This window comes from Hippoglossus hippoglossus, chromosome 8 (assembly GCF_009819705.1).
Source record: "Hippoglossus hippoglossus isolate fHipHip1 chromosome 8, fHipHip1.pri, whole genome shotgun sequence".
Lineage (NCBI taxonomy): Eukaryota > Metazoa > Chordata > Actinopteri > Pleuronectiformes > Pleuronectidae > Hippoglossus > Hippoglossus hippoglossus.
This window is the reverse complement of record NC_047158.1, coordinates 20,813,489-20,840,050: the sequence shown is the minus strand read 5'-3', so window position 1 is coordinate 20,840,050 and position 26,562 is coordinate 20,813,489. Positions and strand designations below refer to the sequence as shown.

The following is a 26,562-nucleotide window of genomic DNA, read 5'->3' as shown; positions in this document are numbered from 1 at the left end:
GTGTTCTGCTGGTTTCAGTGAAGTAAACACTGCAGTGATAGTGATTGTGTAACTGGTGAATAAGAGCCAAGGTGATTGGTCACTGTGTACCACATGTTCAGGACCAAACCCACAAATCAAACCTGACAGGTACGGATCAGTGCCAACATTGAATGGATTCTTTCTTGATATTTCCCATTCACCAAGTTTTGAAAACAACTTTTTTGTTTTTGAAACAGACACTGGTGAAATACTACTAATAATAAAACGTCTTTGTTGAAGGTAACAGAGACTTTGAGGTTAGAATAAGAAAAGACAAGCTTCCAGTTAAAGGACTTAGTTTAATATATGACAGTCGTCTGTCACAACTTTCTGTTAAACTTCCACGTAAAATATCTTAACAGGGGAAATTGGATGTTAAAAAAAACAAGTTTTTCTCTCATCCGACATCAACAACGATGTGAAGCATCACACGGATCCTGAATGCAACAGCTGAGCTTCTCTTACACACACATTTTGACGGGGGACTTCTCAGTAACCTTTACGTTATATTCAACAATATACATATATATTTATCAGCGATATAATACATAATCTATGTTACAAAAACCCTTTTGTAACAACATCCTCTCTCTCCTCCAACAGCAGGAATGTAACTTTATAAAATGTGCAAATGTTTGCATTCCACACATGGACGAACTCGTAACAACGTCAAGTAAAAACCTCTGTTCTTCTTCATCAAATGTTAACTTCACCAATTAAAAAAAAAAAAAAAACATTTTCTCCACAGTAACTCGCAGTGTACACAGTTACAAAGTCCTTCCTTAATTATGGGATGTAATTCCCCATGTATCCAGTGTGCCATTGAACTATTGGTCTGAAACAGATCTCCGTTCCTCCGCAGACGACGCAGGAGCAGGTGAGTGTTGTTAGTTTGGCAGGTTCCAGTGCAGTTTAGGACTCGGAGTGGTTGGTGTCCTGTGAGGACGCCCTCACCGACGGCAGGCGCTCCGCTGCTTTAGCTCTTCCTGCCAGAAACTTGTCGAACTCTGCAGAAGAAGACAAGCAGGTGAGATAACGCTTCATCAATCAATAATCAATAAAGGAAAATTACAGATTGGAATTATGGGACGAAGAAGCAGATGAGAAAAGATGCAAACAACATGGTAAATAAAGGAGAAAAATACCCATTAGACTGTTGTTTTAAAAAAAAGGAGATTTATCAAATTTTATTCCGTTAAACATAAAGTAGATTTACTGCAGTAGCCATGCTGAGTTGATATTTAGAAGTTACATGGTTGGAATTCTGTGTTTACTGGGTCTAAAACTAAAAGTATATGGCACCAGATGTCCAGTATTTGAGCCTCTAGTTCCCCCTGGTGGTTCAATATGGAAATATTTACAAGCAGATAAGATGAATTGGTAGATAAATAACAATGTAATTATGTAAAGAACGAAGCAACCTCACATTGAGCCTTTAGCTCCAAGTACAAGCTACATGAATTAGAGAATTATAACAAGATGCTGCTGACACTGTAAATTAAAAACCCTTTAGTTAAAATGCTGATTAGTATATGGTCATTATTAAAAAGTGGAAGTAAACTCACCTTCACTGGTCACACCATCAGAGTCCTCAAAGTCATCGTACTACAACACAAACAGAAAAGACATTTAAACTTGTATACACATATAGACAAGTGCAGTGGAGTTTAAGGATAATTCTGGTTATTTTGATGATAACAGTTATAACATTAAAAATCACTACAACTGACTCATTCTCTCTGTATTGTAGTTGTTGTTATTCCAACACAAGTCCCTGAGCTGTCAGGCTGCCTCGTGCTCATGATTTCTTTATTTAAAAATGTCTTAAATGATTCATAGATAAGCAAAGTGTTTGTCAAATAACTTTCTGTTGATCAACTAATCAGTAAATCCACAGATTTGAGATGTAGTTTCATTCATGCGATCAGTTTTCCATCTGCTCGTTGTCATGTCAGTGATATGTCACCATGTGGGTCAGTTAACCTTGTTGGAGTGGGCGGCCTATAACTAGTTCTCGTGAGCTGGGTAAGTAAAAACTAGGTCATTACCTCATCATCCAACGCTAACCATTTCTCAACATCATCCATAACATTGGACTGGCTGAGAGGAATCTGAGGAGAGGAAGCAGAGCACCAGGTCAGTTCCAGTCAAAAAAAGGATCAAATGCTAAAGAAACGTAATGAAGAAGAACCAAACAACAACAAAAGAGCAAGTGAATGTCAGTGGAGCTGCAGGTGTGACAAGAATGTGGCAAATCAGGACAAACCAAACACTATCATGCTGTGGATGAGGCGTCGGCCCCAAAATAAACTCACAATAATCTTCTTTATCTTCAACACATAGAAAAAACATGCAAACCAAGGTCATTTACCGACGAACCTAAAAAAATTATCCAAACTAAAACAAACCAGACCACAGCAAAAACTAAATGACAACCACAGACACAGCAGGAGTGTGGAGAGGTGAACCACTGTGAAACCAGCACGGACACAGACCCACCATTCCCCTTTTTATCATCCAATCTAACTTTGGTGAGGAGCTGCTGGTGGAGGCCGGGCTGTCGTCCTTCGTGCACACACAGAAAGTTCATTTAGGGAGCAGAACACATCGTAAAATGACACGTTTACGAAACTAAGGAGTCGTCGGCTCCTCGGGTGATTTCCTGAAACTCACTGACGGCAGCGCTTCTTCCTCAACTCTCTCCTCCTACACACAAAACACACACCCTGGGAAATCTGGACGTGAGGTTGGTGACAAATTGTTGAAATGTCTCTTGAGCCAAACGAACATTCCCCACGTCTTTTTGTCCACATGACAGATACAAAAAAATGTAATCGTGTCAGCTGATAAGATCTTGTGACTGAACATCGAAGCGTGTGAATCTGTGCTCACCGTTCCAGGGTTGAGGAGCCTGTTGTCCGGAGCTTGAGCCAGGCCGTCCACTGCAGCTTCACTTCTCTCACTGAAACAGAGGATTTGTATGTTGCTGCATGAGCCGATAATTAAAAGGTTCACACGCGGCGAAACTCTGGCCACATTACTGAAAAGGACTTAAGACGGAATAAGTCCGAATTAAACACCAAAGCAAAAGATCAAGATGTCTGCTGATGCCGTATCCGAGAGTTTAACCCCGGAAAGAGCCGCTGCACGGCGGCTGTGAGAGATTACATCTGTCTCACACTGTGACGGAACAACTAAACCTGCTGTTATTCAGACTGAATTCTTTTAGTGGTTTCCAACCTTGTTTGTCTGATACCAACAAATAGTCCTGTTCTTACTGACTGAAGTATCCTCGTTCATTCCAATAGGTGGAATGAACGATTGGAACAAGTGGTTTGCAACTGGGTCAAAATGCAGCCAGATCCTTTTGATTATTTCTTATTTCACCACATCGGACTGAGACGGACATTTACTGGAGTCCGCAGGTGCTCATCTCCGTCAATCGTCTTCAAAGTAAAAGCACTGTTGGTGTCATGCTTCATATCAAGCTGAATTACAGAGCTTTTGTTTTGAAGAGTTGTCAAAAGTCGATTACTTCACAGACCTCTGAGAAAGCGGACATGGAAAAAAGAAATTATACCAAAAACATTTTAATTATATATTTTCAGTACCTTGGTGTTGGTTGAGATGAGGCGTTGATTTTGGATAATGTGTCCTCTGATTCACTTGTACCTGCAAGAAGAACAACACCATGAATCACAGGGTAGTTACAGTTACAAGCTTCTTGTGTTAATAACCACACTAAAACAATTAGGATGAGACGGCTGAACTTACTAAGTTTAGTCAACTGACTGGACAAACTGTCGCTGGTCGCTGACGCCAGTCCCGACTCCTGAGACTCAGCCGTCACATCCAGTTCTTCCAGGTTGACGTACATGTGACTCTACAAAAACAAAGAGCAACGAAAAATCCAATTCATGATGCAATAAAATGAAAATTCACAATGAAACTATTTCATAAAACGATGACAAGTAACAAATTTGTTTTTTTACCTTCTGTGATGTATCTTGACCGTTTGTTATGCGTCTTTCAAACCTGCAGCAGAACAAAGTGATCATTATCAAACAGAAACAGAAATTTAGCTCATAATAAGGCAGTATAATAATGCTAATATTAATAATAGTGATTATAATGTCATTAACCTGTGGTAGCGGGTGAAGGCGGAGTTCATGTCATCATTTGTTGCCAGTAACTCTTCGATCAGCTTCTCTTCACTCAGCCGGGGGACGATCTTTACTATCCTGTCCTGCATTTCCTTACAAACTGTGTACAACTGCTAATGATACAATCAAACAAAGCATGTGTGGGTGGGGGTTGTGGGGGTGCGATGCAGTACGAACACGTACACAGTGCTAGATCAGTTAAGGGAAACGCACTGTTCCTCATGGATGGGACATGTGAGAACAGACAAAACTGCAACAAGTAATGTTTTTCTTCTCTGTTTGTTTTTACCTCCAGCAGCTCCATGTCGGCTTGTTTCACCGTGACGGGATCCAGCTGACTCATCATGTCGGACATCATGGTCAGGTTGCTCCGCACCACTCCCAGCTCCGTCTTCAGCTTCTTCACCTGGAACGTTCACAGCATTTCCTCAACAAACACGGCCATGACGACGCAAAAGCAAATATTGATTTCTTAAGTGGAGGCACTGAAGCTGGGAATACGCTGTGCGACCTCAGTAATGTTGGATTCCAGCTCACACATCATCGATTGATTGTCTGGCACAACCCGGCTGCTCAAACTATTTGTTGCATGGGCTCCTCTGGAGTCATTCTGGACCAAAATGTCCAGATATGGACATGGACACACAGGTGGACGTTTAGTTTTGGCTGTTTTGCAGAGAGAAAGCGAATTTGAGGTTATTATATTGTAGATTGATCAGTAACTACACTCCGAACCCCTTTATCGCCAGCCACTGAGGGAAAATGTGCTAATTTTGGGGGAATCGAGTCATAACTATGCTTCAAATGTGCGAGAACCTGCGTCCAAATTTTCGGACACGTCAAAAATTCATCCGACCCTTTTGATAATTGGTCGGGAGCATCTGATCTGCTCTACAATGAGTTCAGTGACATTGGCTCCAATCACACAGTGTATGCTCAGCTTGAAGTGGATTTTCACCTGAGTTGTGAAACAGCATTTAAGCTCACACCTGTGATTACTACAAATACAGTGCATTGAAATATCAGAGTGCAGAAAGGGCCCATCACCTGGCAGGCAGTGAAGGCATTGGTCCCCTCCAGAGCCTTTTTAAGTTCACAGGTCTGAGGTGGGATGAGCGGAGGTTTGGAAGAGAGCAGTGCAGCAGGCAGAGAAGTGACAGCCGGCCCATTCCCAGGCACAGTCTGCTAAGCAAAGGGCAAGGAAACCACCCGAAGGGAAAATGAGCAAAGGCGACAGATGAGCAGCAGCAAACCACAGTGCACAGTCTGCACCTGTTTGGGAGGTTGATCCGGGGAATAACCATCCAGTTCTGTCATGGGGAACTCGAGGCCTTTCCTGCGCAGGTCTTCATACACAGACACCACGCCCGTCAGGTCGGGCGAGCTGCGGAATGCATCGGCCCACGCCTAGACGAGAGAAAACCACAGTTAAATACAGAGAGTGGAGCAAGGCAACAACAGAAACTCAAACAGAGCAACACCTTATTGTTTATAGGTGAGCAGCAGCTCCTGCCTCCCTCACCTGAACGATGCTGAGCACTCTGTCGTGCAGGATCAGCGGAGGGTTGTTCCTCGGGATGATCGCCCGCACCAGGACCCCTTCCACAAAGTCCCGTGTTGTCACCAGGATGTGGAACCTGTAGGCGCAGTTCTTCACACACGTCTCCAGGACCTGAACGCCAGGAGAACACAACAGATCACAAGTCTGATGACACCTGAGCACTGAACACGAGTGGAGCCGCGAACAACACTCACAGTCAGCGCCAGCATGACCTCCTTGAAGTTCTTATTCCCCACGATCCTTTTCTTTATGGCTCTGACGGCATCTTTGGGGCTGTAATCAAAAAACATTTCTCATGGTCAGAGGCAAGAAAAGCTCCAGAGAACGACCTTGTTCCTGATAAAGACTGATACACCACAGACACACACACACACACACACAGACACACACAGCCACACACAGACACACACAGACACACACAGCCACACACAGACACACACACCCTTCCTCTGAGCTGTTGATCATGTCACAGATTTCCATGTTCAGGGCCCAGTCTTCTGACGGGAGGCTGGAGCTGGTCGCATACTCTGAAAAATAAACAAAAAGAAATAAAACACCGTCTGATATGAAACTGAGCTCTAAGATGATAAAAGTTTCCTCTAACAAAAACAAAACATAATACTTCACAGTCATTAAAGTTCACTGTATTTTCTGAAGGACAACGTCAGTAAAAACAGAAGCATACTAGTTAAATTAGATTTAAGTTTGTGGGGTTCCACACGGTTCAATCCTCAATCAAAGATGATATTTAGCATTTTAGTATACAAAGAAAAAAAAATGTTGCTTAATGTGAAGTGCAAGAAAGTGTTATATATGGTTTTAATGATATAAATAATAGAATAGAATATTAAACCTGCTTAGAGATTGTACAAAGATGATAATTGCTGTTTTTATTTAATGAAGCATAACTCACATGTTTTATTATTTAGCAACAAGTCATAAAATGTTTAATTTATAAATGTTTAACATCTAGAGACAGGGATAAAGAAAATACAAGGGAAAGTCAAAATCAATGGATTTATTGAGATGGTCTTTGTCTACCACTTCAAATTGTGGAGGTTACAATAAAAAATCTGTGGTATTTTAGTAAAAATGTACAGTAACAAATAAATACAGTAAAATAATAAATATAATTATCAATCAATTTAAATAACTAGCTTTCACTTCAGTCATTGAGGACACAAGTCCAGTCGTTAAAATGAGATTTGGGTCAGGAGGATGTGGGCCACTTGTGGTCCCGCCCACCAATTTGCATGTTAAACTGACACGATAACAACCAATCAGATGGCGCATCCCGGCCTCTAAGTCCCGCCTCTGTCCCATCATTGTCCAGTGGACGCGTCAGTCAAACAATAAGCCGTTGCTCCTCTGTCACTCCTAATGAACTTGAATTGACTATTGGACTGTGATGAGATATAAAAACACATCTGCAGCTCGATTAATGATCGATAGATTGCAGATGTTTAAAAACACAGCTCACATCAAAGGATAGAGAGAGAACATCAAAGCGATGAGCTGATACAATGTGACGCTGATGAAAGAGCTCACCGATCCTCTGTCCCACCGCCGTGCTGAACGGGTTCCCCAGCAGGAACTCCATGATGAGGCCGCCGAGGGCCGAGCTGCGTCCCCGGGCCGAGCCGTGCCGTGCCGAGCCCAACAACTAGACCCGCTCCCTCCTGCGGACCGATGCTGCTGCTGCTGCTGTTGCTGCTGCTGCCTTTGCCGCTGAGCACCGCACTGAAGTGGGCCACCGGTTGAACTGCGTCACCGTTAAAGGGACAGAAGCCTGCAAGTATCACGTCAGCACCGGCTAACAGCGCCCCCTACAGGCAATAATAATAATAATAATAACATATTGAGGGTCCACCCTGGACAGAAATAAAAAAATATATAAAAATAAAATAAAAGCAAAAAAGCAATCATAAATAAAAAACAATAAATACTTATACAGTGATGTAGAATATCATCTGTTATTATTAAGATTTAAGAGTCTTAATTGTCTCTGTTCCTTAAAATAATCACTTCAGACGTAGGTGATTTGAGTGAAAGAAATAACATAGTAATAAATAAATATATATATATCATAAATAAACTTTTTATGAAAATGATCAAAGATAGATTTCAGGAGCTGGACCTGAGTCAGGATCACATTGTCCACGTCTCCTCGCTTGTGTTGTTTGACTTTCTGCCACATGGGGGCACTGTTCCCTCTGACCTCACTGATCAGTCCCCCCTGTCCTCCAGGTGCATTAAAGCTGCTTTGTGCTTATTTCACTGAAAGTTGAAGAGTTGGTTTCTAAGTGTTTTTAAAAGCTTCGTTATTTCTCCTCGTGCCAACATGTTGGAATTTATTGAATTAACTTGTGTAAACCTGGAGACATGTGACATCCCAGCATAGAGAAACTTTAGAATACTTACATCCATGAAACACAACAGACACGTTTACATGACACCAAGATTGAGACAAAAGTCTGAATAAGACTGAAATGAAGACACGTAAAGTATTCTGACCTTAGACGCATTTTGTTGACATTTATACATAATATATAATCATATGTTGACGTCCTATTGGAGATTTCAGCTTGACGACACACGTCCTGGGTTCAAGTGTAAACAAGATGGAGAAATAAAGAGTTGAAGCTTTTGTAAAATTTGAAAGAAAACACTTTCTATGATAGAAATGTGCATTTAAACTATTTCAGGTTAAGGTTTTAAAATTCTGGTGGGATAGTTGGACGTATGACATAGTGAAGATAATGCTGACGTGCATTAGTGTATATGTATATGTATATTTTTAGTTTTTATTGTCTTACTGCTCCCACTTCTTTGGATTAACTCCTGTTTCCTGGTTGTGATTGATTATCTATAATATTTATATGTATTGATTTGATATCAAATGAATAATTGATCCAAAGAATGAATAAATAATGTTTATCTGACTCATAATCAGACACAAACAGGAATATTAAAGGAATAGTCAGATATTCTTTGTTAACAACTCATGTTATCATAATTGGAGTGATATCTTATTCAGAATAAGGTCAACAGTCAGATTGTTGGTGTTTTTCACTCAGAGGCGTTTCCCCCCCCCCCCCCCCCCCCCCCGACTCTGGGGATGAACGTTGTGTTCGATGGCGGCGATGATGTGAGTGTGTGACTCAGACTCAGTGACTCACCAGCCAGTAAACAACAGAGAGTATAACTGGTAGCTCCTCTGGTTACACCAGATCAGACAGTTCGGCCCATTATACACAACCGCATGGGGGGGGGGGGGGAGACAATACATCCAAGTTTAATTCTCTGATCTCACAGGAACAGAGACGAGCCCACAGACTTTGTACTGAAACATCCAGTTTACCTGACGTGACTGTGATTAACTGAGAGGACGTGAGTTTGTGTTGGTGAACGTACCTGAAGCCGTGTGGAGCCTGATGCTGCAGCGTGGAAACACCTTCACCTACTGGTTTGTTTGATCACATTCGTTACTGGTTGCTATGATACTGTATGAAGATGCATTCATGAACTGAGGAATGACGCCGTCACATGTTAGTGAGGATCATACAGAAAATATTAATAATACCCTCTGTTGGTTTTTAAATGTTTTATTCTTTATATTTTGTGTAGTTGTATATCGCCGCAGCTGACACGTGCACACACACACACCGAGATCCTTCATTTACTTTCCCTCGAGGAAATGTCACAGACAATTTCCTGGGGGGGGGGTGAAAATCTAAACTGCTGGAGGGTGGAGCAGCACCAGAGAGAGAGAGAGAGAGAGAGAGAGAGAGAGAGAGAGAGAGAGAGAGAAGAAGAAAGAACAATTAATTGGCGTAGCAAGATATCAGCTCGTTTGATACTGTACAGGAACAAGCAGCTTTCTCTCCCAGCAGCCAATGGGAGTGGGCAGTGACGTGTCTGTATTCCCAGTATGAAGCCTCCAGATTAGTCTCCTCAGCCTGTGAATTAAATACAGTGGTGCAGTGTGTGCACGACTGTTTATCTGCCACCAGCTGTGACGGCCTCAGTGTGCACGGAGGCTCCGAGCAGAACATCATCAGTGCAGAGACAAAGACTCGAGCTGCAGGGACGGACGTGCGTTTGTCTCTGCATCGAGGTGAAAGGTAGAAGAGCTTTAGCTTCACATGAGGGTGATTCTTACTTAAATCAAACAATAGTTCATCGGGAGACGTTTAGAGACAGAGCTCATCTCTGAGTGTGACTCATCTGTGGCTGCAGTGTGTGTGTGTGTGTGTGTGTGTGTGTGTGTGTGTGTGTGTGTGTGTGCACGGTCCAGGTATCACTCATGTTGTGAGGGACATAAATGTGTCCACAGTCACACTATGGGGACAAAAAGCAGAAAACAACCTAAAGCATTACATTTTACAGTGTGGACATGTTTTAAGGTTTGTTTTAGGATAGGATAGGGTTATGATTAGGGTTAGGCAAGTAGTAACTATGGTTAAGGTCTCAATTAAAGCAATATAATATTATAAGTGTGTGTGTGTTTGAACAATAAATCCCTCCACCACCACCATCACATTCACACACACACCAGCCTCTCACCCCGTTGTCATGGCGCTGACTGAACTAGCGACTCCACCACAGAACATCTGACAGAGACGAACATGTTCCTGAGACTTAAACATTTAAAGCATCGTCAGAAAGAGAAACAGCATCAAACGTGTTTATTATAACATCAGTGTTCACAGTCAGAGTCACATTAAGACACGAGATCACGGAGACATAAGGAGATTGTTTTTAAATTATACATGTGAAAATACTTGTTTTCAGTTTTTTTTATATATACAAAACACAGACTGAGGCATATTTCTTAAAACCCACTCAGAGAAGACTTTGGTTTAAATTGTGGAATTCTGGTTTACAGCAGGAAAACGTTCTACATCTAATGGCAAGCTAAATGAATGAGGTTTTTATGAATTATCATAAAAAAATAACCTTCTTCATCAATATACTGCATCTCTTCTGCGTTTTAAGACTGAAACCGGCTGTTTTCTGTTTTATTTTCTAAACTAAAATTTTATTTTTAAAGAAGTCACATTGTAAAACAGCATAAAATGCAAAATAAGGACAATAATCACTCGTTAAAGCCTTAATAATGTGGTTATAATACTCGTCTGGTTCCCTAATGGACGTCTTGTGCCGTGTCACATGACGGAGCAGGTGAAGCCGCAGCAGTCCTTCAGCAGCGTGAGTCCAGTTTTACCGATGAACGGCGTCGACGTCTGCTGAGATTTGGACGCCACCGTTTGATCCGGCACGGCTCCTGATTGAAAACGGGAAAATGTGAATATTAAAGATTATTCACAGGAAAGATTTACTTAAATGGAAAGTTCAGGATTTTGGGAATCAACATTTTAAATGTCATGAATGCAGAGAAGCGGTTTTGTTTGTTCTGTTTTTGGAAATAACTGAAGATTTGTATTTGTATGTATACGTTTTGTTCCTTGCACCATTAATCCCTTATTTTATTTTAATCTTATTTATCTTTTAACTCTTTATTGTGTATTTACACATATACGTATATGTGTAAGCAGCTTTAAACTCACCCTTTGCAGCCGAAGCCTTGGGAAACTTGGATTGTAAGAAAGCCGCCATCTCTCTGTCTTCCTCTCTCTCCCTGTGAAGGAAAACACATCCTGGTTTTCTTTTTCATTTCGGCTTTTAAGATTTTATCGCATGTTGCTGAATGTCACTGCGAAAACACACTTTAATTGTAGATTCTAATCTGCGTGGTGTGATTTCACGGCTGCAGTCACACACGCAGCCCTGAGCTCCTCGTGGAGGAAGCTGATTCTCACTCTCCTGCCTGTTTATCACTGGGTCTAATTTAGCTCCACAGACAAAATGATCGGCTCAATAAGAGTAAATACGTCCAGTTGTAAAATTAAATCTCTGCAAATATATCTTCAGATTACAAACCTGAATAAAAGCTCAATTTACTCCATTCTCCATCAGTGGATTTTTAAAACCTCACCTGAGTCGTTCGAACTCCACATCGTCCACCAGGAAGTCTCTGGTCTCCACCAGCTTGTTGATCTGATGCAGCAGCTCCTCCTCCCGCTCCCTGTCCTCCTTGGACTTGTCTTTGTCTGTACAACACATCACACACAAATGAAACACACACACACACACACGACACAACAAGGCCTTTGCACACTAGACAGGTTTTCTTCATGTGAATATCCAGTAATCAGCGATTTAATTTTCAAACCAATGTGGACATGGACACTTCCAACCCGTCCCAATGCATGTTGTGGACATCACATTTTGAAGCAGTAGCAGAAGAAGAAGAACTTCCTCCTCTATCGAGTTGATTTATTTTATATATTTGCATTTAACTGTTGCTCAAAGTTATTTTTGGCGTCAAAAGGACGTGATGTCGTCGACTTGAAGATCAGATCAAGCAACAGTAACTTTTTGTTTCTCCAAAGCTTGAAATGTATTTTATAAATTGTGTTGTGCTTAATGTGACTAGTCAGGAGAGTCACAATTATATTTTACAAATGTAAAACAGTATGTTTATATATATATATATATAGAAATCAAACTGTTCACAAACAAACATGATGTGAACCTCATGATGGAGCAAGAGTTACTAAATAAAGTCAGATTCATCTTCTGGAGCAGTGGATGTTACTTCTAGAAGAGTCCAGACGAACTGATCCTAAACCAGTTTATATTTCTATCATCTCCCTGTAAAAATAACTGTATTGTTTTATGTTTCAGCTTCTAGTTGCCACAGCAACGTTCTTCCACATGAGAGCTGTCATCTAAACTTAATGAGAAGAGGGATGTGAGAATAAGTCGGAATAATTTCTGACTAAAGAAGAAACATCGTGTAACAGAGGCTCATTATTATATGAAATCTGAGTCTTTTCTCTAAAGATTTTTTTTTTATTCACCTGGAATTGAGACCAGTTTTTGCAGCTCCTTCTTCAGCCTCGTGATTTCCTTGCAGAGCTGGATGTCGTCCATCCTGAGAGGAAAACAAAAACATGAAAATAAAAGAAAATGTTCCCCCAGAACCATCAATACGTATTTGACATAAGAGAAAACTTAATAAGGGTTTTAAAACAAACACAGACTCTGAGTTTGTGTCATTGCAGCAAAGCAATTTCCTCCTGGACTGAGAACACAGAGGCGTGAATGAGGAAATGTGTGTTTATCAAACTGAAATAACACCGGGACCAGATTCTATCAGCAGACGGCAGCGAAGTCCGTGTGTTTATTATCTGAAATAACACCTGACGGAATCAAATCTCATTTCACCGCCTGATACGACAGCAGCCGCTCAGACGAGTGTGTGCGTGTGTGTGTGTGTGTGTGTGTGTGTGTGTGTGTGTGTGTGTGTGTGTGTGTGTGTTGCTGTTACAGTGGAGGCCAAATAGGAAAATGACTGAAGTCAAACCTACTTTATTAAACCAACAGCTCAGTGTTTCCATCACAGTGTGTTGTTCAGGACGACTAATATGCTGCCACCCAGTGTGCGACAACGAGCCGCCACAAGGAGGAGCTGTTGCTTTCACCTCTTTGTTTGTTTGTTTGTTTGTTTGTTTATATCAACAGGAAGTTGAACTTGACCAGTTACAGTTTAAAGGGGGCCGTCACCTCACAGCAAGAAGGTTCAAATCTTGGTTTGGTCAGTTCTGGGTTTGCTCCAGCCCCCCCCCCCCCACAGTCTGAAGACATGCAGATTGTGTTGAGGTTGATTGGAGAATCTAAATTGAGCATAGGTGTGAAGTGTGAGTGGCTGTTTGCTCAAAGTCCCCTGGGATTGGCTCCAGCCCCCGTGACCCTGAGCGATATATAGATATTGGATGATAGAATTCTGTTGTTTTACCAAATCTTCCCACGTTGATTTAACACACGTCGACTCCTGGAGCCCAGAGGGACGAGGGAGAAGTCAGCCTGTTGTTATCAGTGGAGCTGAGTCTGTGACATGAAGCCGTCTGATACGTGTCGTCATGATCCTCAGCGCCGAGCAGACGAGGCTGCGTTTGAATTATCTCACAGGAAGATAAATAAACAGAAGCCCGAGCAGAAGTCATTATTATCTGCCTCTGTGACTCATGCTGTGAAAACATGAATCAGAGCTGATCAGCGCTCACACTCCCTCTGCTGCCGTCTGCAGCCGTGTGTGGCAAAATAATGAGGAGGGTCTCCGCAGGAAAAGAGGGAAATAATTAAACAGCAAGGATGAGAGAGAACAGAGTGTGTGTGTGTGTGTGTGTGTGTGTGTGTGTGTGTGTGTGTGTGTGTGTGTGTGTGTGTGTGTGTGTGTGTGTGTGTGTGTGTGTGTGTGTGTGTGTGTCGCAGCCCGGTGAGACGGTAAGTAGCACTGCTGTTTTGTTTACACACGTTGTGCCATCGTGCACTTGGCTTCTCCCGGCGTCGGTGGCTGACAGTTGTGTTTCCCACTGTAACTCCTGAGAGACTTTTAACAGTAACTCTGTGATTTTCAGATCCCAGAGCAGCCGAGCTTCGGTCTGTGTGCGGCTGCAGGGACCAGACAGACGAGCGCGACGTGACAGTAGAGAAGCATCATGAAACTCTATCAGTTCCACATAAACACTGTGGAAAATCATAAACCACGTCCGAGTGACAGCTGGTCAAAATGTGAAGAAAATCCCTAAAGACAGACTTAAGACATCATGTTGTGTGAGGTCACCGTGACCTTAACCTTTGACCTTTGACCACCCAACTCAAATCAGTTCATCTGTGAATCCAAGCGAATGTTTGTACCAAATCTGAAAGTATTACGTTGAGGTGTTCCTGAGATAACGGGTTCACAAGGCAAGAAGGGTCACTGTGGGCTTGACCTTTGACCTTCAACCACTAAGATATAACCAGTTCATCTTTTGGTCCAAGTGGACGTTTGTACCAAATTGTCTATAACAGAAGAGTGTATACGTCTCTGTCTACAGACGCAGATCTTACATGTATCTGAGCTCCGACTCTCTCCGGACCAGGATGTCTCGTATCCGCTCAATTCTCACCAGCTCTCCTTCTATGTCCTGCACCGTGATCGTGGAGTCGGCCATCGACACGACGTCTTCCGCTGAAAGACAAACAGGGAAACACGTTCACTCGTGGGTTGAGTTTCAAAAGATTCTGAAACTGGATTTAAGTGAATTAAACTCAAAAACAGCTGGATTCTGAGGATCCATCCACTGTGAAGTCGGAACTACTTAAATATCCAGAAGATAAGAACAGCAAAATTAGTGTTCGTGTCACACAAGCTCGTTAATGGAAAACACGAATGTACTGAAGGTGTCGCGGTTCTTTTTGGACGCTCCAGGCTCCCGTCCTGTGACACCTCAGAGACTCAAGCATCACATTTTAAGCGGCGACTGATTTCTTCAGGTTTTCACTCACTTCTGTTGTCGTGTTTCCGTTGCGTGGCTTTTACATTCGTGTTTTGTGCTTGTGTGAGAACATGAACCCTCCGCCCTGCATCATAACCTCCCTGCTGCTATGATCTGGTCTGAGCCCCCCCCCCCCCCCCCCCCCCCAGCCTCTGACTCCTCACCAGGAGCGATGACTCACCCGACAGAGCTCGGATCGGCTTTTAATTACCTGACCTTGTGTGAAAAGACTTTACACGATCACATACGCTGAACCACGGGGGAGTTGCACAGATGCACAGCCCCTGCAAACATGTGTAGTATCACATGTTTATTATCACAGGCACGAACACACACATGAACTACCAGTGTGTTAGTGTGTTAACAACCTGCACGTGTGTTATAGTTTATTCTGCTCTCAGGACTCTGACAGGTTTCCAGCATCCGGTTCAAATTGTTCCTGACTTTTAATTTCACACTTTAATTAGCTCTGACAGGGAGGTTACGTTTTCACCTCCATCCTCTGGTCTGTTTGTCAGATTTAGAATAGAATAGAATATAATAGAAATCAATAGAATAAAACTAATGTGTGTTTTTCAAATGATACACATGTTTAAAAAGGACAGAGACCCTAAATGTTAATGACCCCCCCCCGCCACAAATGGACATTACAATACCTTACTCATGTCCTGCATCTATAAGATACTGCAAATATTTTCATACTATACTATAGTTTTATTATAAATACATATACGTATATGTACAATTTATCTATCTAGGAAAAATCCAGAAAACACAACGTTACTCTTAAATTAATAAATCAAACAGAATAGTAGAAGTACTGAGGGGGGGTCTGACACTGAAGTGACCCTATGGGGCCCCTGAGGGTTTGTTAAATCCTGTCTCCAGCCCTGCTGCTGATATGCAGGTAACTTAGGGCTCTTTCTCTCCACCTGAGTTCGTGCTGATTCACACTTTTCTATGGCTGATGAATTAAATCTGTGTAAATACATGTTTTCTGTTATATTGAAGCATTAAAACGTGCAGAGTAAAAACTCACCTGGTTCCTGCTTCGCTCCTCCGTCCACCTGCGTCTTCTCCAGAGCTCCGTACTGTCCTGAGCATTTTCTCTCTTTCTCCATGTTTTTCTCAACAGCTCCTTTTTCAATTTCCCTTCACAAAAAGAATAATCAGAGGAAATATTGGTGCTGCTTGAAAATGAAAATAAAAACGTGTCCATGCACCATAACCGGAGGGAGAAACCGAGGAGGAGGAGGAGGTGATGATGAGTCCAGGCTCAGACTCACACTGATGATTTCTCTGCTCACAGGAGCTGAAGTAGCTGATCTCTGCTCAGTGACGCCACCTACTGACAGAGAAGGAGCGCAACACAAAGCAACTGCTCAAAAGCTACTGCATAAACAAAGAGGAGCGATGCTGACTACTCATACATTTATTTACCCAGAGTGTGTGTGTGTGTGTGTGTGTGTGTGTGTGGAGAGAGAGCTGTAAAAGGAGGTGGTGAAGTTTGAGGAAGTGCAAACAATAATGTGTGCATAAATTATATATAGACAACATGTCTGACAACAGACTTATAAAAAACTAAACATCTATTATCAAATAAATATTCTTGGGAAACTGAGATTGCAAAAATACATCTCTCACTCACACACACTCACACACACACACACACACACACACACACACACACACACACACACACACACACACACACACACACACACACACACACACACACACACACACACACACACACACACACACACACACACACACACCTTTTAAATAGTATAGATTCATAAACTCTTACTTTATTACCATAAACTTTATTTATTCTTGAATCAATTGCCCCCAGTGGGACGTTGTTGAATTGAAACTTTATGGACAAAACAAACATCACAATATGGATCGTTTAATATTAATATGATCTCAATGCACATAATTGCAGAATCTGAATTCAACATTTGCAGTTCCATATGAATCCAGAGACGTGTTAAAGTGTGTTTACAACATGTTTCCCCCCCCAGGCCTGAAGGGACCTGAGACCCTGAGCCTCTGAAACACAGACGACCTTTAAATGTTCTGTAGCTGCAGTTAAACACACATCGTTTACAATCAGCATCGTCACAGCTTCAAAAGACAAGAAGGCACAAATAGAAGGAGCCTCTGGTCCAGCAGATCAACACAGTCGGGCGTGGTGACACAGATCGACTGGTTCGGCCTCACCTTGTGCACACGTCTGGTGTTTGCTCTGCTTGTTCAACCTGCCTGGTGCTGCAGGAGCTTCTGGCCACATGTAACCCCGCTGCCTTGTGGTTTCCTCTCTGTGTTTGTCTGTTTGTCAAATGGATTACGCAAAAACTACTTAGTGGAAGGAGGAGGTGTGAGTCAGGGAAGAGCAAATTTAGGTTTTGTTGTGGATCCGGATCTTTGACATTCGGCGACAGGACATATTTCAACATTTCTGATGGATTTGGGTGAAGATAAATCAAGCAAGTTTAGGGGACAGATATTTATGAGTGTGTGCAAATGAAAGACAGAAAACGTCAGCGCTTAGATTGAAATGAAACCCGTCATAACCCATCAATTATCTTGTTCATGCTACTTGATGAAGATTGACATGTCTGTACAGGACCGTGTGAACCACATGTTATTCTTCTTATACTAAATACTCTGCACTTCACCCATTGTTCGGTTTTGTGCAGCCGACTCTGTAGAGTTCAGTTTCTCTCAGTGGTTTATCCTCCTTCCATAATTATTATTGCTTCTATCGGTTTCCATCGCTTTGTCGAGCCAGTCCCGCTCCTGCTCCGACTCAGAGTCACTGGCTTCGCTGGCGTTGGCGGCCAGGAGGCGAGAGTAGTTGATCCTGCGCTGGTGCGGCGCCTTCCACTGGAGCAGCATCAGACACACACACCACAGCATCAGACCCGCTGCCACTGCCCTGAACAGCCACGCCAGCCCGAACCTCTGCACCACAAACCCCCCGCCCAAGCTGCCGAGGCTGCTTCCCAGGTGTAGAGAGAGCGCGCTGAAGACCCTCCTCACGCTCCTCTCGGCCTCCGGTGTGGCGACGTCCTCACACTGGACGTTCACAGCCCACCACAGGGCTCCGCCGCTGAAGCAACTCAACATCTGGACAGGCAGCACGGCCCAGGGTCCCCAGAGGAAGGAGTAGTAGAGGCACTGCAGGCCGAGAGCCGCAGCCCCCACTGCGAGCACCCTTCCCGGCCTGAGGAGCTTGGACACCCGGCCGGCGAGGAGAGGGAAGGCGGCCTGTGAGAGCAGAGCGAGGGCGAGAGACGATCCCATGTGCAGCTCGTTGCTCCCGTGATCCTGCATCTGCCACAGGAGGAAGTTGTCCACGGCTGAGCCCGCCGCCCCGACCAGCAGGGTGGTGATGGCGCAGAGCAGAGCGCGAGGGGAACCACGCACCAGCTGCAGGGCTTTCAGGAGCCCGTTGACCCGGTCTCGCTTTTTGTTCAGGTAGAGAGGGAGGTAACAAGCCACGGGCAGGGCCAGAGCGGCAAAACCAGCGTAGCAGAAGAAATGTGCCGCGCTCCTGGGGATCCAACCGGCTATGAGACAACTCAACTGGCTGACCAGCAGGCCTGCGCCTCCAGCCCCGCACGCTGCTCCCAGCAAACCCCACGGCCCGATGGCGGTGTAGCGGTCGGAGGCGTCGGCAAAATCCAGATATTCATACAATCCGTCGTCGGCCGTCCACTCCAGAGGGGCCGACACAGACTCCCACACCGAGACGATGATGAGGATCAGGAAGAAGAGTTGGTGTTGAGGGTCCATGACCTTCAAGTTTCCTAAAAAGTCGAACCGGCTCTGCTCCTCTGTCGTCTTTTCTCTCTGCGGCTCCTCAGAAGCTGATTTGACGTCCGACCTCCTCCTCCTCACAGCAGGAGCAGAGGAGCCGGAGACACGAGGCCCAACGGAGCTGCTGATCCCTGGTTCTCGAAGGCTGTGGTCGACCCCGACAGAAACATTCTCTCGCTGATTACGTGAAGTTGTGCTCGTCATTACAGAAGCAGATTTAGTATCAGCGATCGTCTTTGCAGGAAACGTGACACCAGGATGGGAAACAGGATGTTTTGGGGGTGTGCTGGTCACAGGTACGATGCTGCTGGTGAGCAGGTTATCCAGACTTGGGGCTGAGCCGCTGCTCAGATTCGTGGTGTTACAGGAGCTGCTCCGCGTGTGCACGTCTGTGGTCGGGATGAGCAGCAGAACCAGGGCGACCGCTGCCGAACACACGAGGGAGCCTTTGATCACCACTCGCCTCTTGTTGTAGTGCTTGGAGAGGAGACTCGCCACGGGGCTCCACGCCAGCGATATCAGGTGTTTGGCGCCCATGACGACGCCCGTCATCACGGGGGTGAGGCCCAGCTGCCTGAGGTACAGGGTGAGGAAGGGGAGCAGGCAGCCTTTGGAGCAGGAGCACAGGAAGTTGAAGACGCTGGCGAGAGCGAGGGCTCGCTTGACGTCGATCTGCTTGTTCCTCTTCATGGTCGTCGTCCTGTGCAGCTCAGAGACTCTGCTGATGTTTCACATGGATTCAAACTGAGAGACACAGAGGTGGGAAATAATAAAGTTTAAGTTAAACGTTTTTTTTTTCCAGAGGTGAAAACTTCAGCATCTTTGGTATTTTTCTTTCAACATTTTTGCTCGAATAGTCGTCATCAACAGCAGAAAAACCTCAGGTCCTCTTCAGTCAATTGCAATTATACATAGAGTATTAATTAAGGCTGGGAAATACAAATATCAATATTTATAGTATTATCATTTTCATAAAAAGCAATATAACATAAATCCAATATTATGAGGAGGAATAACACATAATTGAGCAACCTCACATTTATATCTATAGCAAGTGTTTATATATATATTTGTTTATAATTTGATAATTATCAATATTGTACATTATTATCTTGATATGTTTGGCCATTTCGTGCAGCCCTATTATAAAGAGTATAATCATCATCATAGTATAATCATAGAACACAGTTGTTATGGTGCTAAAATAAAACAAAGTGATAAATATCATAATCATATCATAGAGATGACATTTTTTTTAAATATTTCAAACAAGTGTCAATCAATCAATCTTTATTTGTATAGCTCATATTCACAAACATAAAAAATTATAATCATAAAGATGAATAAATATTTTCTGTTATTTCAAATCATTTGACAGTACAAGTAAAATACAATTGTTAAAATAAAATAAATATCCATACCTCTGACCGTGTTTCTTTCTCATCCTACATCCTGTTCACATTAGTTTTTAAATCCTGTGTTGATCTAAAATGTTTATTGAGTCATTTCTTTTACTGTCTCTATATAAACATAGTTATAAAAAAAGTTGGTTTTCTAGAAGCTGACACATCACGTCACGGAAAAGAAGCTGCAGTTTAACCTTAAAAAATAAACTTTATAAGAAGTAAAAGTTCAGTTTTCATGAGCAGGAGGAAATAAAGTTAAACAGTGAAGCAGGAAGTAACAGGTGCCGCGTGCATACACCTGTTCCAGCAGCAGAGGACACGTCACAACTTTAACAACTTTAACAATAAAAACTTTTACCTTTTCACTTCTTTTCCACACGAGGATCCTCAGACTTCTTCTCATCGATCTTCTCTGGTTTCTACATCCACACGTTGTCTCTTAGAAAAACACGTGACACCTTCTGGAGGTTTATCTTTTACACCGTGTACACACCTGGAGCCGTTCTCATGACCCCAGCGCCCCCTAGCGGAGTGGATGCCTCAGTGTGGGCCACACACTGACGTGATGTCAGATTTAATCCTCAGAGAAAGACTCAGTTAATGAATCACACAAGATCTGAATCCAACAAGATCTGAATCCAACAAGATCTGAATCACACAAGATCTGAATCACACAAGATCTGAATCACACAAGATCTGAATCACACAAGATCTGAATCCAACAAGATCTGAATCACACAAGATCTGAATCACACAAGATCTGAATCACACAAGATCTGAATTAAACTTTTCACAAACATAATTGAAGCTTAGTTTATTATCACATCTTGAAATTTTACGTGACACAACACAACACAACACAACACAACCCGAGATGAGACGAGATAAAACACAACAAGACACAACCCAACCAGTTACTGATGTTCCTCATGTTCCTGATGTTCCTTGTGTTCCTGATGTTCCTTGTGTTCCTCATGCTCCTCATGTTCCTCATGTTCCTCATGTTCCTGATGTTCCTCATGTTCCTCATGTTTCTCGTGTTCCTCATGTTCCTTATGTTCCTCATGTTCTTGATGTTCTTGATGTTCCTCATGTTCTTGATGTTCCTCATGTTCCTTATGTTCCTTATGTTCCTCATGTTCTTGATGTTCTTGATGTTCCTCATGTTCTTGATGTTCCTCGTGTTCCTCATGTTCCTCATGTTCCTCATGTTCTTGATGTTCCTCATGTTCCTGATGTTCCTCACGGGGTCCCACCTGTGAAGGTGTTGATGGGCAGCGACAGGACGTTGTTCAGATACTTGCTCAGCGGCAGCTCTCGCTTGTTTCTGACGGTGAACTTGGAGCGGAGGCTGCATCCTGGGTCCAAGCACGGAGAGATGTCTATTCTGCAGAAGAAGAAATGACATCACACTGTGGTTTAAACTGGCGTCAGGGGAAATAGAATATAAAACAACGTGTAGGGTGGAAAAGGACCTTTGGACGTCAGTGTACGTCCTGCGAGTGTCTCTGTCCAGACACACGGAGAGGGTTTGATCCTCCATCGTCCTGATGCTGATGTTTTGGGTTCGGATTTTCTATGAAAACAGAAAAACCTTAGAAATAATGCAATGATTTTTTTAATCATAAAAACATCTTATTAGGTAAGTTCTTACTTTGTTGTTTCCCGGGTTTATGCTGTCAAAACTGACCGTGAGGAAATCCTCACCTACAGGAAGTGAAAAATGATTATTCATGTTTTTCAAATGATTCTTCTACCGTTGGAATGAATCTAAGTGGATGCTGGAGGTCAACCTGTGGTTACAGCTGCCGGCTCTGAGGTGATCGCCACGCCACACGTCATCAGAGCTTCTCCTCTTTCAACTCTTCGTTTGCTTAAAGACGTCTGTCAACGAGAAAAACAATAAAGCCACATTCGAGAAATATTAGAATATAAGAAATGTTACATGACTTTTAGTATAAGGACGTTTTAAGTACCTCTGTATAACTGACGGTGATGACGGCACCGTGGATGATCACCGTCGACTTCTTCCTGCGTGTGAACGGATCCTCTGTCGAGCACAACAACAACACTTCACTTGACGACACTACACACAATCAAACAACATCTGTGTCCACACACTCACGAAAGAGATGCAGGAACATACTTGAAAACTTTTCTTTGAGGTGTCTGAACTCTGGCATGTCGGCCTCCAGATGGGACACGAACACGTCCTCCACCACAGGGGACGCGTCACTGCTGCACCGCGTCATCTGAACACACACACACTGGATTGAGCTGGAGCAGGAAGTACTCGTGCACTTTGATTTCCTGCACAATGAGGTATGTAAATGTGTGTTTTATATCATGGAGGCCAGCTGCCCTGTACCTTCACAGAATACATGGGCAGGTTCACGGGCTGCGTCCCACAGCGGAGGTAGTAACACAGGGTGTCCAGCAGGAAGAGGTTTTGGTCCTTTTCCGACTCCGACTCCGTGTGCTGCAGACGGACAGAAACAAGATGGCTGAGTTCAAGTTCACCTCCTCTGCTGCTCTCGTGTTTGTAGCGTGTGCAGACCCGATCCAATCCGAAGCACGGGCCTGTAATCGGGGAAAAACCTTGGGCTTGGATCGGGTTCGGATGGAAAACAGAATTTCTGTTGGGTTCAGGCGGTTTTCACTCGATCTGAGACGGGTTCAGACAGAACATTGCGTCCTGAGCCAAAGTCTGAGTTTAAGATGGACGCCATGTGTCCAAACCCTTTTCTTTAAGTCCTTACCATTGTTGCCAGGTTGGAGATGGTGGCTCTCAGACTGTTGATGTTGCTGTTGTACCAGGGATCCAATCTCCCCAACAAGCCGGCGAGAGACAGTCTCCCGTTGTCCGGACACGGGCCGTCCTATCAGGAACAGGAAGAGATATTATATATATATATTATAAACAGCTTTCTGAACTCACACCAGTCGGTCGGTGTCGCGGTGCCACTCACTGGTGAACTGGGCTGAGGCTCCACATCGGTGACGGGGACGTAGTACAACTGCAGGTTCAGCTTCTTGGTCAAAACAAGATGTTTGGACTCTCGCTGTCTTTTGGGAAACACACAGAGGACATTACTGAGCTGCACCGCACGGTGTGAACACAAACCACAAACCACCACTCACCGTATAGAGAGGAAAGCCCTGCTGAGCCGCCCGAGCACTCGATCGTCCCCCATCACCACCACCCGCGCTGTGAGGCACCTGCAGTCGTCTCTCTGGACACGACGGCTCCCAGCAAACGTGTCCATCTTCTCCCTCATCAGACTCAGTTTATTTTCTGAGTTTCCCCTCTTGTAGGCATTCCTCCGTGACATTGCTAGAGATGGATTTCTGACCAGAGGCTGCACCGTGTCCTGCAAGTCGCTCACGTCCCTCAGACGTCTCTTGATCCCACCGTCCTCAGCCCCGTCTCTTTTGTCCTTCTCGTCTCCATCCACACTCGAGTTGGAGTTGGACCTCAGGGAGAAGTTTGCCAGAAGACTCCCTGCAGGGAAGCTCATTTATTTTAGCTCAGTATGAACAGACACACGATAGTAGAAGTTTTCTGTTTCTTTGACTCACATAGATCCTCTTCGTTTGTCCACAGCAGGAATTTGATCTCTGGAAATAACAACGTCCTGCTGCTCACGGAGCCACAATCTTCCTCGGTTACTTCTGAAAAAAGAGGAGAAAGTTACAGAGAAACAATCCTGCAGGAAAGTTTCCTCATATCTCTGTTCATAATCATCTGTGCAGGTAGAACACACACCTTCTGTAGCAGCAGCTAAAATCTCTTTCTGTATGTGTTGCAGTCTGTTCAGATACGTTGTGCATCCGCCTGGACCGTGTTTTATACTCTGCTCCACGGCTCGGACCACTTCCTCGAAGTATTTCTCTACCATCTGAACGTCTAAAGCCTGAAATACGCAAAAGACACGGGGTCACATTAAAAAACAACGGTTTATCTTGTTAGCATGACATCGGTAATAGTTTTGTTGCACGAATGTATATTTAACACTGAGAATGAGGGAACGTTAACAGATCAGATCATATTTGCTGCAATTCTGGGACACGAAGGATGAAAAACTACAAAATTTGACGCAAAAGCATCACAGTGATGAGGTTGTTGGTTTGAATCTTTCTTTCTGTTTGGAGTTTGCATGTTCTCCCCATGTGGCCTTTTTCTGGCTTCCTCCCACAGTCCAAACAGTATCTTCATAAACCAGCGTACCTCCAGGGCCTGAGCCAGTCTGGAGCTCCGGCACGCCGTCCCCAGCCCCTTCTGCATCACCCGTAGCATCAGATTTTTCTCCATGGCTGTGGGTGTGTCCCTGAACACGCCGGACACCTCCAGGTACGCCCTCACTGTGGCCTCCAGCTGTGCAGTAAAAACATCTGGGTCTGCGAGAACAAACACCCTGAGGGACACCAGCAAACACGGAATACGGCTGTAAATAAAATGGTTAATTCAGCGTGACACTCGGCTCCTTGTCCACAACAGGAAGTGTTTACTCACTTTTCTTGCAAGGTGCAATGCTTACTCTTCAGGTTCTGCTCAGCGATGACTCTCCTCTGGTACAAGGAGCCTGTGGAGGAGAGAACGTGTCTGAAGTTCCACAGAATTGCTCCAGTGTTGGAAAAGTGATGACAGCTGTATGTGTTCTACCTGGTGTGATCATTTCCATCTTAACGCTGCTCAAGGTGCTCAGGGCCACGGCCGAGTAAGGTATCGGTAAAATCAGCAGCTTCATCAAACACTCGTCTACTCTCTGGTAAAGGCTGCGAGGAATCATGGAGCCTGACTGCAAAGTTTCAATATTAGAAAGTGTACAATGAACAATGCATAACACTGTTCACTATCACAAACACATCATGTCACACAGATGCATCTTACCTGAATGACTGCATAGTAGAGGGTGTGCAGTATCGGGATGACATGAACGTGGGATCCTATTTTATGCATCTATATCAATCAACAACAAAAAGTTCCGTTACAAACGGCTCTTGCACATTTTCACAATATCATTTTGACTTTTATTTTGAAATCTGGAGGCAGAGTTGAGGGAGAAACGTCGACAACCTTCTTCAGCTTCTTCTCCAGCTCCCTGACCAACACAGAGATGAGGGAGACGCTGCAGGACGGATCCACCTCCACCTTCTTCTCAAGGCTCCATCTTATCCATCCTGCAGCAGACAGATGTTGTTAGCTCCACATGTGGCGATGCACATATATGACGGATGAATAGGGAATGAATACTTTATCAGAAGATGAAATGAGGAATGTGAAGCGACTTGTAAAGTTATGAAGCCACAAAAATAAGGACATTAGCTTTTCATTCTGCAAGAATAAATCATTATTCATCTTTTATTTATTCTATAAAAAAACATTGCCAAACATTTTATGAGAAGATTGATGCCATTTTGCTAGCTTAGCATAGTGACTGGAAACAGGGGGAAACTGCTAGCCTGATTCACTCTGAAGCTAATAAACAATTAAAGCTCATTAATTAAGTAATATTAAATGTCTTGTTATATAAACCGCTTATAAAGGCTGCTGGGTTAATGTGATATTATTTTTTTGAATTATGTTGTTTTTAAAAGGAACATAAAATATCACTGGTTTTATCACAGCTTGTATTTTCCTTTGAGCCCCCCCCCCCCCCCTGTACCTTTCTGTGAAGTACATCTGCTGTTCATCTCGTTGAGCAGCGCCTGGACGTCAGTGTGCAGACCGGACTGCACAGCCGAGAGAGACACGTCAGCTGGAAACACGGATCATACGTGTCACTGTCATGTTAAACACCATCAGGTTCGTGTGATTATCATTGAAGCTTAAACCTGCAAAACAAGTTTGTGTGTGTGGAGGTAGTTCTAATGAGGAAACAAAGGCACGAACCTGCAAGATCAGTCATGTTTCGTGATATCTGAGTATTAATCTCTGTCTGCAGAGTTCCGTCCGTCACACCTGACGCTCTTATCTCCTGTCAGCGGCACAGCCACAAAGTTCAAGATAAGTTCAAGATGAAAACATTGATCTGCTCCTGTCTGCGATGAAAACTTGAATTTCAATCAATACAACCTCATTTAGAATGTGTGAGTTACATGTCTGCGGTGATAAAAACTTACCGATGTAGATCAAATCTTTCTGAAATGAAAATATAAAACCAGTTTCCTCTGGAGATTCTCCCCCCCCCCCG

At 43.6% G+C, this 26,562-nt stretch overlaps 4 protein-coding genes across 12 annotated transcripts; all 4 read right to left on the bottom strand.

Moving 5' to 3' along the window:
• Positions 1 to 300: 300 nt before the first annotated feature.
• Positions 301 to 7,515, bottom strand: tom1 (target of myb1 membrane trafficking protein). 6 transcript variants are annotated; one of them, XM_034593685.1, is made up of 16 exons: positions 7,294 to 7,515; positions 6,188 to 6,272; positions 5,940 to 6,018; positions 5,707 to 5,856; positions 5,457 to 5,591; positions 5,232 to 5,369; positions 4,474 to 4,590; positions 4,164 to 4,294; positions 4,014 to 4,056; positions 3,796 to 3,904; positions 3,633 to 3,693; positions 2,914 to 2,983; positions 2,521 to 2,586; positions 2,070 to 2,132; positions 1,587 to 1,626; positions 301 to 1,028 (listed from the first exon to the last, which is right to left on the bottom strand). In XM_034593685.1, the coding sequence occupies exons 1-16, from the start codon at positions 7,343 to 7,345 to the stop codon at positions 934 to 936; spliced, it is 1,434 nt and encodes a 477-aa protein (XP_034449576.1). In that variant the 5' UTR covers positions 7,346 to 7,515; the 3' UTR covers positions 301 to 933. The 6 variants fall into 6 exon arrangements, with proteins under 6 accessions (XP_034449576.1, XP_034449574.1, XP_034449575.1 ...); XM_034593683.1 differs by having other exon boundaries at positions 4,164 to 4,297; positions 7,294 to 7,514; XM_034593684.1 differs by having other exon boundaries at positions 4,164 to 4,297; positions 5,232 to 5,366; positions 7,294 to 7,514.
• Positions 7,516 to 10,412: 2,897 nt separating this feature from the next.
• zgc:171844 (uncharacterized protein LOC100151763 homolog) lies at positions 10,413 to 16,615 on the bottom strand. Of its 2 annotated transcripts, none has more exons than XM_034594160.1 (6): positions 16,174 to 16,615; positions 14,707 to 14,827; positions 12,672 to 12,745; positions 11,744 to 11,858; positions 11,316 to 11,386; positions 10,413 to 11,029 (listed from the first exon to the last, which is right to left on the bottom strand). In XM_034594160.1, exons 1-6 carry the CDS (start codon positions 16,253 to 16,255, stop codon positions 10,914 to 10,916), a joined length of 579 nt encoding a protein of 192 aa, XP_034450051.1. In that variant the 5' UTR covers positions 16,256 to 16,615; the 3' UTR covers positions 10,413 to 10,913. The 2 variants fall into 2 exon arrangements, with proteins under 2 accessions (XP_034450051.1, XP_034450050.1); XM_034594159.1 differs by having other exon boundaries at positions 10,413 to 11,032; positions 16,174 to 16,612.
• A 415-nt stretch (positions 16,616 to 17,030) lies between these two features.
• Positions 17,031 to 20,868, bottom strand: mfsd6l (major facilitator superfamily domain containing 6-like). 3 transcript variants are annotated; one of them, XM_034593917.1, is made up of 3 exons: positions 20,727 to 20,858; positions 18,712 to 19,706; positions 17,031 to 18,519 (listed from the first exon to the last, which is right to left on the bottom strand). In XM_034593917.1, exons 2-3 carry the CDS (start codon positions 19,650 to 19,652, stop codon positions 17,865 to 17,867), a joined length of 1,596 nt encoding a protein of 531 aa, XP_034449808.1. In that variant the 5' UTR covers positions 19,653 to 19,706; positions 20,727 to 20,858; the 3' UTR covers positions 17,031 to 17,864. The 3 variants fall into 3 exon arrangements, with proteins under 3 accessions (XP_034449808.1, XP_034449807.1, XP_034449805.1); XM_034593916.1 differs by having other exon boundaries at positions 17,031 to 19,122; positions 19,168 to 19,706; XM_034593914.1 differs by having other exon boundaries at positions 17,031 to 19,706; positions 20,727 to 20,868.
• A 344-nt stretch (positions 20,869 to 21,212) lies between these two features.
• pik3r6b (phosphoinositide-3-kinase, regulatory subunit 6b) lies at positions 21,213 to 26,299 on the bottom strand. The gene is made up of 19 exons (XM_034593913.1): positions 26,262 to 26,299; positions 26,035 to 26,127; positions 25,446 to 25,549; positions 25,260 to 25,328; positions 25,032 to 25,167; positions 24,882 to 24,951; positions 24,597 to 24,783; positions 24,135 to 24,282; positions 23,948 to 24,040; positions 23,510 to 23,870; positions 23,338 to 23,434; positions 23,128 to 23,247; positions 22,737 to 22,847; positions 22,515 to 22,620; positions 22,345 to 22,418; positions 22,162 to 22,252; positions 22,023 to 22,075; positions 21,844 to 21,944; positions 21,213 to 21,755 (listed from the first exon to the last, which is right to left on the bottom strand). The coding sequence occupies exons 1-19, from the start codon at positions 26,275 to 26,277 to the stop codon at positions 21,611 to 21,613; spliced, it is 2,175 nt and encodes a 724-aa protein (XP_034449804.1). The 5' UTR covers positions 26,278 to 26,299; the 3' UTR covers positions 21,213 to 21,610.
• Positions 26,300 to 26,562: the final 263 nt, after the last annotated feature.